The sequence below is a fragment of the Agelaius tricolor genome, unplaced genomic scaffold (assembly GCF_023055355.1).
Source record: "Agelaius tricolor isolate 1412-34295 unplaced genomic scaffold, bAgeTri1.0.p SCAF_5, whole genome shotgun sequence".
In the NCBI taxonomy this organism is placed as follows: Eukaryota; Metazoa; Chordata; class Aves; order Passeriformes; family Icteridae; genus Agelaius; species Agelaius tricolor.
In genome coordinates, this window is record NW_027269265.1 from 2,976,139 (window position 1) to 2,992,500 (window position 16,362).

General features: G+C 43.0%; 1 protein-coding gene across 2 annotated transcripts in view; it reads right to left on the reverse strand.

Annotated features, from left to right (window-relative positions):
• DDHD1 (DDHD domain containing 1) overlaps nt 1–16,362 on the reverse strand; it is a 66,810-nt gene that overhangs the window by 34,893 nt on the left and 15,555 nt on the right. The window contains exons 3-5 of one of the 2 annotated variants that reach the window (XM_071426115.1): nt 12,699–12,800; nt 5,838–5,966; nt 3,707–3,854 (exon numbers count right to left, since the gene is read on the reverse strand). In XM_071426115.1, coding sequence (XP_071282216.1) covers nt 3,707–3,854; nt 5,838–5,966; nt 12,699–12,800 — 379 coding nt within the window. The remainder of the gene's footprint in view (nt 1–3,706; nt 3,855–5,837; nt 5,967–12,698; nt 12,801–16,362) is intronic. The other variant, XM_071426116.1, reaches the window with a different exon arrangement.

Here is a 16,362-nt window from a genome sequence, read left to right on the forward strand (position 1 = left end):
AGCATCCCTGTGGTACCAACAGAGCTCAGAGCTCCTGCTGGGGCAGCTGAATCTCTGCTCCAGCCTGGAGGAGGGGCTGTCTCTCCCCAGAAAGTCCCAGGGAATATCAGTGCTGACAGGAGCAGCTTGTTGCACCAGCTGCTGTGCTACATTTAGATAATAAATGTGTTTAACTACACAGAGAAAAAAACAAAATTATGTCACATCCACCACAGACCTGCTCATCCAAGCATCCCTAAGATGGCATCTTTTCCATTTACCTACTCACAGGACACCCTGCAACCACAGCATCCAGCCAGGCTAATGAGGAGGTTGAGCTGCAGTCCTTAATGAAATTAGCACAGATAATTTGGAATTTCCCTGGACAAGGGGTCTCTGTTTTCAGCTCTGTAACCAGCAGGATCGGCCTAATGATGCAGCAGCACCCTGGGAGCTGCACCAGCTTCTTCTCAAGGTGCTAACCTGAGGACAGAATGTGTCAAATGAGCTCTGGTGGGGTTCAGCTGCAGGTTTCCTACTGAAAAATGTGCATTTAAAAGGCAAAAAAAAAAAATCCCACTGACATCGTCTCTCCTTAGTTTTGATTTAAAAGAGTGAATGGTCAAAAAATACTTTTTCTTATTAATTTTCTTTTTCAAAAGGCACCAGTGTTGTCCCTAATGGAAAAGCTTGTAAAAAACCACCCCAAGAACCAAGCAGCACATAAATATCATGGATGAAGGTGCTAACAGAAAGTGCCAGCATGGCTTGTGAGAGCTTGGCAGACATTCCTTCTGAAATCTCTCCCTGCAACATATGGGATGTTCCTCACTGATAAGTTTTAAACTGTTATTTGAAAAAAAAAAAAAAAGGAAGAAAAAAAATAAAGATACTTCAATCTAAAATGATGCTTTAATTTGCAAATTTTGTGCAGAATGCACAATTTATGCCAATAATTAGCATTTTAAAAGGCTATGCAATGCTGTCTGGTATTTCTTGAGGACTTGAGTGAGATTTACTGAAGCACATAAAGTCTTGTGTCCCTTTTTGAGAAAGTATTTCATATGCTGGGGCTGCCAATTAGAGCAGGACTTATGGAATGAATGAACATCTCTGCACTGTGACCTGAGCTGAGCTAATCCACCCACATATGCCTGTATCTATGGAGAATGGAAGAGGGAGAAAGATGAAACAGAAAAATTTAATGATTCCAAGGCTGAAGCTTTATTTCTGGCCACTGTTAAAACAGCAGCTTATACTGAGGCTATCTGCATTCTGTGTGATTCCATCCCACAAAAATGGAAGTTTTTACATTGATTTTGGTGACTAACTTTGAGCCAAGGGCTGTGGATCCTTTTTTTCTCTCTGCTTTGGATTGCTGGCTCTTAAACAAAGTGAATAACAGAGCAGTGAAGTGGCAGGAAAAGGGGTGGGGAGCTGCAGGTTGGTGCTTTGAGGTGACAAGTGACACACAAGTGACATCAAAAGGTTTACCCTGGCACCCCAGAGGAGGCTGGAGTGGCACCAGGAGCTGTGGGGACACAAGAGGCCGATGACAGGATGGCACAGAGCACACAAGCACTGACCCAGAGTGACAAAGGGAGGGTGACAAAGCTCCCACCACAAAATCCCAGCAATCCCAGCTCTTCCCACGGGAGCCGCTGGGTTTGTCAGCGCTGAAGGAACCTGGAGCTATTTGGGACACACCTACAGCACCATCCAGAGCTGTAATTAACACCTTTTCAGGCTAATGAGGGATTCTCAGCGCCACCTCGTCCCCCACACAGCTGCCATCAGGACTTGATAATTCTGCTTCTAGGATTCAAAACCATCTTTTCAGGTGCATAAAATCACAGATTGCTTTGGGTTGTAAAGGATGAAGTTCCAAGCCCTGGCATGAGTGAGGATGCCACCCACTAAACCAGGGCCCCAACCTGGCCTTCAACACTGCCAGGAATGGAGCAGCCACAGCTCTGGGAAATGTCATTCCCAAGAGCCACTTGCAAAGCAAAAGACATTCAGTGAAGAGACTCCACAGCCTTTTTGGTCCCATTTTGCTGTTCAGCCAGGCTCTGTACACAGCAACAGCTCCATCCATGGAGGGCCCCTGTCCTGCTAGGAATGACAACATTCCTGTGTCTCCCCATTCCCCCTCTCTTACAGGATGCAATTTGCTTGCCCACTATCCCAACACCCAGCTCTGAGAGACTCCATTCAACGATTAACTTTCCCATACCACTTAATCAAAAATGTTCTGCTCAATTCCTTCCCAGCTGTTGCCGAATTCACTGAATTCACTGAGGAACAACATTCCCCAAATGAGGAACCTCTCCCTGCTCAGCAAAGCCACCAACCACAGGAGCCAGAATTGCACACAAAATCCTTCAGGCTGGAAAAAACCTCAAGAGTCAGCAAGTCCAATCCCCACCTTGTCCTGAGAGGAATATTGGATTTGTCTTTCCAAACAAGCTGTGGGTCTGCTGGTTGATAAAACCAGCACTGGGAGATAAAAGAAACAATGGGAAGGATTCCACTGATTGATGAATGGAAAAATATATTTGTTTTTACAAATAAACTTTAGGTTTGCTGATAAATGAAATTAGACATTGAAAGATGAAAGAAAGAATGGGGAAGAAAAATCCCTAAATTCCATATCAATTAAAAATTAAAAGGGAGGGTTATACATTAGAGGGGAATCTCTGGTATCAGGTGTTTTGGGGAGTCTGAACCTCTCAAGGACCTCAGCCAGTGGGGAAAGAGAAAAGGGAAATGTGGCTGGGAAATTGGGATAAAAAGGAGGCTGCATCCTCCAAAAATGTCAGAGATCCCAGGGGATGCCCCATGGCCTCTCCCTTTATTCAAATAAAGCCAAAGGACTCCTCTGTCTCCTTCTTGGACATAAACCTCTGTGTTTGTGGATTAATTTTCCTAACAGTCTCCAGCCCAGAGCACTGAGTGCCACCTCCTTGGACACCTCCAGGGATGGGGGCTCCAAACCTCCCTGTGTGGCATTCACATTCTCTGGAAAAATCCCCTCGCCCAGGATTTTTCTCCTGGGAAGCTGAGAAGCCTCAGAGAAAAGGAAAACAATTCTTATCTCATTTGCTTCTCCTGTGTGGAATGTATTTGGAGATTGTTTAGCCACAGGTGATTGTTTCATTGGATTCTGAATTGTTTTGACTCTTTGGCCAATTGGGGCCAAGTTGTGTCAGGGCTCTGGAAAGAGTCACAAGTTTTTATTATTAGCTTTTTAGCTAATAATATCTTTTCTGTATTCTTTAATATAATATAGTATTATACAGTAATAAATCAGCCTTCTGAGAACATGGAGTCAGATTCATCATTCCTGCCTTTGTGGGGACATTCCCAGCAAATACAAACCTCCCTGGACAGCCCCTTCCAAAGCTTAACAACCATTCCATGGAGAAATTCCTGCTGAAATCCAAGCTGAACCTCCCCTGCTGCAACTTGAGGCTACATCCTCTTCACCATTTCCCCAGAAGTCACAAGTGCTGGTGATAAAATCAGAATAAATCTTTGCTCTTTGGCTCACGGCTCTCCCTAAATTCATACATTCCAATTAACATCAAAACCAGTGTACCCACAACACAAAGATTAATGACTCAGGAGAAGAGGAGGATGAGGAAAACAGGCAGAGATTCAGCCCAAACCAAAGACTCTGCTGTCACTCACATTAAGGCTGTTTCAAACACTCCAAGGCACTCACATGGCTGTGTTTTTGATGATCCTTCCTTGGTCCATTTTCTGCCCAATGCCATGCACAACAAACACAATGTGGCTGGTCTGGGGTGGCTTGTCTTCTAATGTGGCTTCTTCTACATAGCCTCTGTGTAGCCTTGTCCCACTGCTTGAAGCTGCAGAAAGAACATTATCCCACATCAGTGGCATTCTGCCAGCTGCACTGCTCTCCTCTGCTTGGCTTTTCTCAGGCCAGCACGTTGAAAATCAGGTAATATAATAGAGAATCATAAAATTAAAGGATTAGCATCTATTTTTAAATATGTGTGTACAGCACAAAGACATCCCAAAGAGATGAATTTTAAAGCTAACATTCTGCCTTATCACAAACCAAGGAATTCCAGGATTCTGCACCTGATGGCAAATAAAACCCCCTCCAATTAAGTATGTTCTGCCACAATAAAAGTGCCTATATTTTTAATTATAGGCACTTTTAAAGCCCTGAAAGATTTGAGCAGCCAGGTGATATCAACAGCCACCTCCACTGGAAAGGGAATTAATTTCAAAAAGGGAATTAATTTCAGGCATGTTTTGGAGACCAACTCTTCAGAAAACAGTTGTGTAACTGTGCACTCACTTCTACAACACAAAATCCTTCTCCTGGGTGCCTCAATCAATGAAATTCCTTCTGTCTCCCCCTTACTCCCACAGCATGGAAAGATCATGGAAATGACCTGTCCACATAAGTGTTGTCACTTTATCCACCCCAATTAAAAGAGCACGTTGAAAACCTTTAAAATTCATCATTTTGATAGGGAAAACTTGCTTTATTTTGAGCTGATCCAACCTGAAATTTCCCCTCTTGTTCTTCAGCCCAGTGACCAAACCCAAACCCAATTCCCCAGGGTAAATGTGGGCATTTTCTCCCTGCTGTGCTGACAAACCCATGGGCACAATGTGCCTCCATCCCCCTCTAGTGACACTCAGGGGACCACACCAGGCACCAGTGCTGGCCTCCAAAACTGGAACTAACAGCTTATTTTGGTTTTAAACAGGAGGAAAACACCCCAAACCCACTGAGGGCATTTTTTACCCAAGACAGGTTTTGTTTATCAAGTGAGTTTCTCTTTGATATTTCTCCTCCACAAATTGTTTGGGCCAGATCTCATTATTTATTACACATTATCCCCATGGTGTTCTGGATAAATGACATCATTTCTTCTGGAACTGAAGCACTGAATTATATTATTTTTTTAAGGAAACATTAATTAAGTGTTCACCCAGGAGTCCTGGGGGGTAAGAGGGCATTAATTACAGGGCAGAGGATGCAGAATAAAGTCAGAGCTGTGACCTGACCTTGTCTCTTCAAGGAACAAACCAAATGTGCAGGTTCTTGTTCTGGTGTCCTGCACAGGACAAGTTCCCATTTTCTAGGATGGAAATAACCTGCTTTTTCCTTGAGAGACTCCCCCCTCTCTTCCAACCATCTCAGCTTTGCTGCCTGACTGGGAGTGTTGAGTTTAAATGAGCCTGAATTTCTACTGGAAATAATTTCTGTCTAAATGCCCTTTCCTGTCACTTCATACTTCTGTTTTATGAACAGAAGTAAAGGCTGAGTGGAGGTGGGGAGAGGGAAGGTATGGTCATGTATTTAAGGAATGCATCACAATATCGAAGTACCCAGCAGTAAAATGAAGGTTGCAAAAGGAACTGTAATCCTTATATTATTACAGGAATAATCCTAATTTTACATTTAATTCTAATTTAATTCTAATTTTAGCTTCTGGACTCTGCCACTGTAATATTTTCATGTATTTGTTACGTAGTGCTAACTGCTGCATCCAAACCCATCAAAATAAAATTAAACTATGATAAAATTATAATTTTTAAATTTAAAATTAAATTAAAATAAATATAAAATTAAAATATAATAAATATGTAATCTAAATAAAATTTTAAAATGTTCACATCCAAATGGAATAAAATTTAAAAATATTCACATCTAGTTACCATTATTTACACAAGCTAAGGATTCTGAATACTCATATAAAGTAAAAAATGCAATGGCCAAAGTGGGTTACTCACATTAAAACCTTTTGGAGTTAAACTCCAAATGCTGGCACTTACAATATTCTTTACAAAGTTTGGGAAAGATTTACCTTTGGAAAACCCCAACTTTTGTGTGACAGTCCTTGCAATTTTGGATGTTGTGGCATCACTGTACAGATACACCTCATCCACACTGTGCCAGTCCACATGGTTACGGCTCAGCTTTAGACTGTGAATGGCTGCAGCAAAAAGGAATAAATAAATTGAATTTAGGTGGGGAAGAGGGAAAAAAAACCCCAAAGACAGAGAGAGAGAGAAGGATGATTTACACACAGGTTAAAATCTAGAGCTCCATTATGCCTGAATTTGTGTTATTTCTTACCTTGAGGAATTTTTACAGCTGGGTTTAACCTGAGTAGGACAAGCAGCAGTTTGAAGACCATCTGTGAGGACAATTCACATCACTCCCCTCCCACCCTCATTTTGGGGTGGGAAGTACCCAAAATATTCTCTTAAAGGGGGCAGGGTAATGGATCCTGAAATACTAGAGGTGGGTGTGATGAGCAGGTGGCTGCCCCAGGTATTTTCATCACTAAAAAGTGGAATTTCAGCCCTGTCTCCCATGAGAGCTGCTCTGCTCTAACACAGAGGCTCCCACGGCTCCCCTGCATTTCTCCCCTTTCAGAAATATCTCAGAGCTGGAAATGCAGCTCAATGAGCCTCTGAATGGGCAATTTCTGGCACAGAACAGAATGTAGCTCTTTGAAAAGCCACTAAGAGCTCTGGTGGTTGGGGTTTTTTTTTTCTGTGCACTGATTGTGTTTTTCCAGATTTGGAACTGATTGAGCTCTGAGCCCGACCTCATGACACACAGCCTGACTGTCAGGATTAAACAACAGGCACGTTGTTATGCAAATCAAAATCATCTCAGGCTTGGAGCTTGCAGGAGCCAAGCAGTGCAGACAGCTGGGTTACAATAATTTGGATTTCACCAAAATTCGCTGCTGAGGTCTCACTGAACGTGGGGTGCACAGAATTTGCAGAGCTGACAACAGCAATAGCACTGTGACCAAAGAAATGGTGATTTATCTGTCACTGCTCTTGCTGGGAAGTCCAAAGTCATGGAAAACACCCAGAGGGGCTGTTTTGGGGTTGCTTTTTCCACAGCAAGCAGAGCTCTAACCTGTCTCCTCCTTGAATCACCCAAATGAATTTTTTATACTCTTCTAAAAACATTCTGAGAAAGCCTGAGCCATCACAATTTCCAATTTTAACTCTACTACAGCACAAAGCAGCCAGGCTCAGCCAGATGTTGTGACCTTTCTCCAGCACAATTTTTTGTTTCTTTGCCAAAGCAGACAGACTTGACACAGACTGATGAAAAACTAAACAAAATCTGTAAGGAGCATGGGGATTAACAGAGGATTAGCCCTTGTGTTGTGGTAAACAACTGATTCACCAAAATAACTGGAATTACATCCTTGTTTTCCACTAGAAGAGCAGGAAGAAGAAATAAGCCTGGCTTTGAAGAGCAGAGATGGTCTGTCCAGGAGGTGCTCAGGAATTGTTCCACCTGCATTCTGCAAAATCCCTCTGAGAGAATGATCCTGGGGAAGTTGCAGAGGAAGGGTGGAAGTTTGGTGCCTTTGGAGGGTGTTGTGTTCAACATCCAAAAAAAAAAGAGGAAGAGATGTGGTTGAATCTCTGGAAAAACAGCAGTTTGTGGAGGAGTGATCCTCAAATTCCTCCTGGAGTCCAGTCCAGCCTCTCTACTGGAAGGAACATAAAGGAACAAGTAGCTTTTCCCCACCCTGTGTTAATTATTCCCACTTGGGAAGAACAAATTCCTCACTTTTGTGCTGTTCATGGACGTGGAAGGGAACATCAACATCAATTACAAGATGTGGAAGAACCAAAGCATTTGAAATGAAGTTCCCAAGGCCAAATGTGAGGTTCTGCACCTGGGTCAGGGCAATCCCAAGCACAAATTGAGGCTGGAGGGAGAATGGATGGAGAGCAGCCCCAGGGAGGAAGGTTTGAGGGTGAGGTGGATGAGAAGATCAACAGGACCCAGCCGTGTCGTCTGCAGGCCAAATGTGCCCTGGGCTGCATCCAGAGAAATGTCACCAGCACAAAGCTGGGGGGGCTCAGGCTGGAGAAGAAAAGGATCCAGGGAGAGCTTAGAGCTGTTGGAACCCTGGGAATTGCAGAGAATTTCAGACTTTCTGTGCTGCCAGGCTCTGACCCCCAAGAGAACACTGCACTGACCTGAGGCCCTGGAGAAGCTCCCAAAATGGAATGACAGAACTGGGATTGTGGGTGTGGGGTTTGAATAGAAAATGTGTGATATCACAGGGTGGGAAACTTAGAGTTTAAGGTTTTAAAATATAGTAATATGTATGGAGCAAGATGGAGGTTTCAGGGTGGAGGTTGCTCCTTCTTCTTCACCTTCTTCTCCATGGGTTTGGGTGGTTTTGTGTAATTGGACAAAAAAGTCCCCATTGTGGGCACGGGTGGTTGGTTATTGGGTTAAAAGTGAAAATAATTGAGGTATCATTTCTTAATTGGACAGTTTATCCTTAAAAGGCCTTGTAGAGAGAGAGATGGGCTCCATTTTTAGTTTGTTAGAGTGAAGTGCTGCAGAACTCAGGGTTTGTGAGGCTGTGACAGAGATAAGAACTGATAAACATCTGAGTCCCAACAAGAAATATCATCTTGAGCATTTAATCCCCATCCTGGAGAAAAAAAGAAGATAAAACTCAACACAGAGCCCCTTCCAAGGCCTGAAGGGGCTCCAGGAGAGCTGGAGAGGAACTGGGGACAAGGGATGGAAGGACAGGAGCCAGGGCATGGATTTAAACTGGAAAAGAGTAGGTTTAGGTTGGATATTGGGAAGAAATTCTGCCTGTGAGGGGGGGAGGCCCTGGCACAGGGTGCCCAGAGCAGCTGTGGCTGCTCCTGGATCCCTGGAAGTGTCCAAGGCCAGGCTGGACAGGGCTTGGAGCAGCCTGGAAGGTGTCCCTGCCATGGCAAGGGCAGCACTGGATGAGCTTTAAGGTCCCTTCCAACTGAAATCTTTCTGGGATTTGATTCTGTGATAATTTGACAGTGAAAGGATTATTAAAACCCTTGAGAGTTCAACCAAAAGGAGTTTCTGCTGCTGACAGCCCCAGGGGGTGTTCATAGTGAGACAGGGAACACTAAAATATGTCTTTGGGGAGGGTTTGTCAGCAGTCTGAAAAGAAACATCCTAAAAAAAACCTAAAATATTCCAAGTGTGCTTTGCAGGCATGGGATTTTACAGACTGACACTGCTGGTTTGGAGCTGAGCCTGAGGAAGGGGAAGTGATGTTTCTTGAGGATGAGGACAGGATTGACAGTGGGAGTGTCCTGAGGGGCTCAGAGTGGCAGCTCAGGGTGTCCCAGGTGCCAGGGAGCCACCAGGGCGTGTCACAGCCTGGCTGAGGGAGCCCAGGGGCAGAATTCAGATGCACAGGGGAATGAATCTCTTCTTGCTCATCCTCCAGGAGCACAAACTCCACACCTGAGGGGGCTCTCCAGGGTACCAGGCTGGGATGGTGCTGAGCTTCACTGAGATCTGACTGTCCATAAATCCATGGGGATAGAAATCTCCCTCTGGACCTGACTCCAAGAACTTGGAGGGGATTTTAAAAGAGGGGGAACAACTTTTTACATGGGGAGATAGAGAGAGGACAAGAGGGAAAGGTTTTAAACTAAAGGAAGAGAGATTTAGATTAGATTCAAGGAAGAAATTCTTCACTCAGAGTGGGGAGGCTCTGAGGTTGCCCAGAGAAGCTGTGGCTGCCCCTGGATCCCTCTGCATCCTCCAGGAGCATAAATTCCACACCTGAGGAGTCTCTGCAGGGTACCAGGCTGGGATGGTGCTGAGCTTCACTGAGATCTGCATAAATACACACGGACAGAAAACTTCTCTGGCCCTGACTTCTCATGGATTTGTTCCCACCTGGCACTGACAGCATTCCCACAGACATCCCTCTGTAGGTGCATCTTCCTCAGATGCAGAAAAGGCCTGCAGAAAACCCCTGCACACTTTTCTGGAGAAGAGAAGGCTCTGGGAAAACCTTGCAGCAGCCTCCAATGTCACTGTCATATTTTCTGGAAAAATCCCAGGATTTCTTCTCCTGTGAAGCTGAGAAGCCTCAGAGAAAAATGAAAACAAGAATTATCTCATTTGCTTCTCCTGTGTTTTGCTGCTTTGCAATGTGTTTGGAGATTGTTTATCCAGCAGGTGATTGTTTGATTGGTTTCATGTGAATTGTTTTAACTTAATGACCAATCACAGTCTAGCTGTGTCAAGGCTCTGGAGAGAGTCACAGGTTTTTCATTATTGTCTTGTTAAGCCTTCTGTCTGTATCCTTTCTCTATTCTTTAGTATAGTTTCAGTATAGCATTCTTTAATATAATATCATAAAATAATAAATTAGCTTCCTAAGAACATGGAGTCAGATCCATCATTTCCTTCCTGCCACGGGGGACCCTGAAAATACCACACTCCAAGAACTTGGAGGGGGATTTTAAAAGAGGGGGAACAACCTTGTACATGGGGAGATAGAGGAGAAGAGGGAAGGGTTAAAACTAAAGGAAGAGAGATTTAGATTATATTTAAGGAAGAAATTCCTTACTCAGGGTGGGGAGGCTCTGAGGTTGCCCACAGAGAAGCCATGGCTGCCCCTGAATCCCTGAAGTGTCCAAGGCCAAGTTGGACACTGGGGCTTGGAGCAATCTGGGAAGATGTGGAATGAGATGGGATTTAAGGTCCTTTCCAGCCCAAGCTCTTCTGGAATTTTCCTCAGGGATTGAAGTCCTTGGAGATGAGGCCAAATTTTGGGTTCTTTTTTTGCCGGAACTTAGAAATGAAACATTTTTCAGGAACACCAATCAAGACAGACACCTACAGTATGAGCATGTGAAAAGCTCAGCCCTGCTGGAGAAGGAAGATGGGATCAAGAAAGGATTTTTTTCAGCTGAAGAAATCAGTGGTTGCTATCACACCAACTCCAGTTTCACCAAGAGAGATGAACCCTGAGGGAAAAAAATCCCCCCAAAGAGTTGAAATCTGAAAAATGAACCTTAAAACACAGACCAGATATTCCTAAAGCCTTGCAGAACCTGATCTCCATGAGGCTTTTGACTCACCTTGAGTCAAAGAAATGGAGAATAACAGAGGAGCAGAAACCTTGCACTGTGTTTTGCACATGGAAACATCCTCCCAGCCTGAGGAGCTGAGCACCTCCTGGGGCCAACTGCTCACACCTGAACCCCTTTTTTAGCTAAATACCTGCTTCTCTCCTTGGTGCTTTCATCCACCTGCCAAGAGCAAAGCACAGGGTGGATCTTCTCTCCCCAGAGTCTGATGGTGCTCAAGTCAAAATCAACCCAGGGAAAAGCATCTTTGGAGTGCTCAGGGCTGCCACTGCCTCCAAGGACAAAGGCACTGTCATTCCAGCCAGGACAGAGACCAGAGCAGGGATACAGACTGTCTCAAAACCTCTCCTGCCTTCTTTTTTATTTTTTTCCCCCCAAGGATTTTTAAATTATTCTGTCTTGCAAGCAGCAGGTGTCACACAAAAGCCTGACACATGGTACAGGGAGCTGAGAACATAATTTGGCTGCTGTTGTTCCTTCTGAAATGAATCTCAGGTTCTGCTACAGAAACCTGTAGATTTAAAAACCTTTTCTTATTTTTTTTTAAGAGCCATTAAAAAGGCCATTGCTCTTAATTAAAAATGTCTCACATTGCTGTCATTTATACATTGTACTTCATCACCTCTCAATTCATCACTGTCACTATTTGTCACACAACCACCTAATTTCAATTTTTTTTTAATTTGAGCACATTCATTACCACAACTAGCATGATTTGAGAGGAAATCAAATGCACAACACAATTTTAGAATTTCAATTTACAAAAGAAAAGGCAGAAGTCCTTTCTTATTACTTGAATTACACTGATTCACCTTTAACAGACTTGGGTTCACTGTGTGAGAAGAGGCAGGAAAAACATTTTGATTTCTGGCATTTTCCATTTGGACCCAATCACATTAAAAAAAATAATTAAAGGAAGTCAAAAGGCAAGCATTTATGCATGTCAAAATAAATTCTCAAGAGTTCACAACATCCCCAGGAGCTACAAGAACACAAGGTATGACAAGAACAACTCTAAACCTACCACGTGCATTTCCATTTTAAATGAAAGGTTTTAGAAGTCAGTGGAAGTTTAATCACTCCTGGCTTTAGAGGTGGCAGAGAGAGCCCAGTGACAAGAACTTTGGAGCCTTCTGCAATCATTAATGGCTCCTGTAAGATCTCCCCCACTTTCTGAAATAAATTTGCAGGACATCAGCTGCTGCAAAGGTCAGGGCTGTTTTCTGCAGCTCAGCAGCCTTGAGCTATAATCCACACAGCTTCCCCTTTTCCAGCCCATGGCCAGGGACTCATTCCATTCCAAAGCTGCAGCAAAGATGAATTATAACTTAAAATTAAAGATTATTATCCAAAAGAAAGCAGCAAACAAAACATTATCAGGAAGGAACCCTCCGTTCCTTCTCTGACAGAATTAATCTCAACCCAGACCTGCAGCAATCCTAAAAAAAATTCCCTTTTATTTTATTGAAAAAGCCAAATCACACCAGAGTGCAAGAAACAAATATTCACAGTTTTCATCAGCCACAAACAATTCTAATAAGAATTACTGCATGACACTATGAGCATCTACTTCTCTCTAGGACTCACAACACTTCTACTTTTCCTCTAAGCTTTAGGATGCTTTTTCCTTCCCCTTGGAAAGAAATTGCATGGATACAGCTCAAAAAACTGAAGCATGTAAATCTAACATTTGACTGAGACAAGCAAACTAGAATTTAAAGCTTCCTGAGCCAGAAGCACTACCAAAAAAAAATTAAAAAAAAAGAAATCTCCAATTACTGTACCTTGGGAATGCTTTCTCTTAAGACATGCAGCATCTGATTTCTCCTTATATCCTCTCCATTTGAACAAAGAAGGGAGGGAGAAGGGAGGGAGGTAGTAGAGAACTAAAAGTAAAAACACTGAGCTTCAAAGTAAAATTTTTAAAAGGGGTGTCATTTTTTTTTTTTTATTAGTATCACCATTTTTAGAAAAAAAAAAAAAAAGAAAAAGGCACATTTTCTAAAAAGAACTAAAATGTATATATATATATTTAAAAAAAACCAAAAACAAACAGATTTTGTAGCAGAAGTGTCAGGTTCCAAACTCAGTTTTTTCACTCTTCACAAGCAGTTATGACATGACAGCAGAGCTAAAGGCATCAGTAAGAGGCACCTAAAGCATCATCCCCCTCCTTTGTACAGGGTAAAACACACTGACCCTTCCTAAATGTGCACTAAAAACCTCAAATTTAAGCACAGCTCTTGACTTTTTTTCCCCTCCAAAGAGTGTAAGAGGGTGGTTAAAAGTTAGATTAGACAAAATCTCCTGCTCTTGCCCTGTTCTGCAAGGTCTCAGCACTCCCTGGTGCAGCAAAGTGAGTGACATTCCACACCTGTGTCACCTGCCCCAGGTGTCCCCACAGCTCTCAGTGCAGGTGCAAATGAAATGTATTTATTGTTGCACATCACTTCTCTGGGGGGGAAGGAAAATCAAAATAAATTCTCAGAGCTACAGCACTGGGGATTCCACAGAATAATTTAATTTGCAATATTGCACTGGCTTTTTAACCTCCCTCAGGAAGAATCGACACAGGAAACTCAAGGAAAGTAGAAGAAAAATTGCTTTTCATGGTGAGGGTGGTAAAACACTGAACAGGCTGCTCAGAGAGGTTGTGGAGTCTGTTGCTGGAGATACTGAAAATCCCACAGGAAACATCCTGAGCAAGCTGCTCTCATCAGAGCAGGGAGCTTGGGTTTGAGCATCCCCAGAGATCCCTCCTGACCTGCACAAGTCTCCAATTCTATGAACAGGAATTTCCCATCTAAAGGTTAACTTAGCTGTGCCAAAAACCTGTATGAATTTTTTATACAGTGAGAAAATACTATTTGAAAGCTAAGACAAAAAAAGAAAATCAGCTCTTCCAAATGCAATTTTTAGAGGTTTTGTGGCCTTGACCACACACTGAAATTCTGTAAGAAAAAACCCAACAAAGTTCTGCTGTCTCAAAATCAATGCATTGGAATATTAATTCTAGCTGACAGGTTTTTTTATTTCTGTATGTCTATCATGGAATCTCAGACTATTTTTTGGCAGAGGCACTGCTGGGGTTCATGTGCTCCAATCCTCTTCACAGATCAGGATCAACCTCAAAGTCAGATCCAATTTCAGGTTTGAATCAGGTCACTTGGGTGATTTCCAGCTGAATTTTGAGCATCTCTCTGTGCAAATACAAAGAGCTGTATCTGCTCCTCTCCCACCTTCCTGAAATATGGGTCTCCTCAAGCCAGGTCTCATCAGCTTTTGGAGATATATTTCACACCCAAGATAGCTCAGCTACCTTAGACTAAAGCATAAAATCAGCAGGATGGCTTCTGTGGGAGTGTTGGAAACAAAAAGGTTTTAATAAAAGGCAAAATAACCAAACTCTGTAAAGAGAAAAACCGAGCCAGGTGCAAGAGGTCCTCTTGCCCCTGGTAAAACACCTCACAGAAGTGATTGGTTTCTTTGTTCTCTTCTTTTCTAGTAAATTGCCCAGGTGGGACTTTCTGGCTTCTGTCCCATTAGCCATCCTTAAATTTGAGGTGAAGTCCCCCAGATCCTATGAGATACCTTTTCACCTCATTGAAGAAAGAAACTTCTAAGTTTACTTCCTTTTTAAGGGAACAAAAAATAAGTTTTGTGATTCTGTCAACAAAAACCCCATTCCTATACCTCCCTATCCCATAAATAAAGCTTTCAGCTTCACTCCATCATCACTAAATGAATATACCTGAAAAAGGTCATGGAGCAATGGATGATAGGAACCTAACTGGTCTTGTTTTATCTGACAACAGCCTGGATATGTCAGAAATCTCTGGAAAATGCTTTTCCTTTGATGGGCCACTTCAGATAGGTGCTGAACTCACTGCCTGCCTAAGCATGAAGAAAAGGCAGTTCCTAGATCTTCTGTCATTCTGTAAATTTTAAAATAACTTTCTGTCACACACATGTCCCTCTCCAGCTCTCCTGGAGCCCCTTGAGGCTCTGGAAAGGGCTCTGAGCTCTCCTGGGGCTTCTCCTCTCCAGGAGCAGCAGCCCCAGCTCTCCCAGCCTGGCTCCAGAGCAGGAACAGAATTCCAGAGGGGTCTCAGCAGAGCAGGGGGGGACAATCCCCTCCCTCGACCTGCTGGCCAAGCTCCTTTTGATGAAAAAATGCCCCATTTTTGCACCCTGCCATTAAAGCAATAATTTATCTGATGCACTGAAAGGGATCAGGCACCAAGAGGAGTCCCTGGCATCAGGCACCATAAACCAAGCTCATTTTGCAAGGCATGGAATGAAATGGTTTGTGAGGATGAAAGTCAAAATGCAAGCTACAGATTGCTCAGCAAAGGAGTGATCTCCAGGCTGCCCCACGGGAAACAGAGCCTGCAGAATCACTTCTTGTCATCTGTGCTTTTCTGTTCCCTGCTGCATTTAAAGCTCCTTATGCCTCCAAAAAAATACAACAAACTTTTATTTGTAAAGAATAACCCAAATATCAACATGGGCATCAGGTTATTTGTTGGCTGCAGGTTGCAGACCCTCCTGAATAATTCTGCACCTTCAGAGGAAGGTTTGCTAGGATTAACAGTTTAATAATGGGACATTTATCCCTCCTATCACCCCCAAAAGCCCTGGATGAAGCTTGGTTATTTCCTTGTTAACCAGCTGCAATCCAGGATTAATAAATGAATCAGAATTAATAAATTTAATACAATTAATAGAATTAATACATTTAATTACTGGAGTAATCCTTGGTAAAAGGGGCTTTTACAGCAGTTTGTATTAATTTTGCTGAGGAATCAGAGGGCATGGCCAGTTTTTCATCCCTCACAAGGTTTTATCACAGCACTGGGAACAGCCACTGCTTCCCAATGGATATTTCCAGATTTATCTCAACTTTCACTGATCATGAACAACAAGTACCTGTAAACCTTGATGGCACCAAAAACTGCTTCATCCAGGATGCAATTACAGCAAAATGGAGCATTTAAGAAATTGATAAACTGAATTCAGCTAATTTTGTTTATTTCACCAGTTGCAGAGCTTCTCCCAGTGCCACTGCAGATGGCATTTGTGCATGCCAGAGGATCCAAGAGGTATTGAGAGGCAAATTAAAATGACAAAACCACTTTTCACACGCTGTCAGCTGTAATTGTCCTGCAACTCTGCTATTATTACCAAAAAACCCCGTTGAAACCGACTGGTGACTTGACATACATACCACTGAAGTGATGCCATACATAGCTTGGGGGTTTTGTTTGGTTTTTTGGGGGTTTGCTTTTGGTTATTTTGGTTTTGCCTTTTTCCTTTTCTGACTTTGGTTTTAGAAAAGGCACTGGCACCTGAATTTGGAGTTTCTTTTCCTGATCTTTTACATTTTCATAAATACCAGTGGTTGTATCTTTCTCATCACTCTCCCCAGTCCATCCAGCATCAAATCTG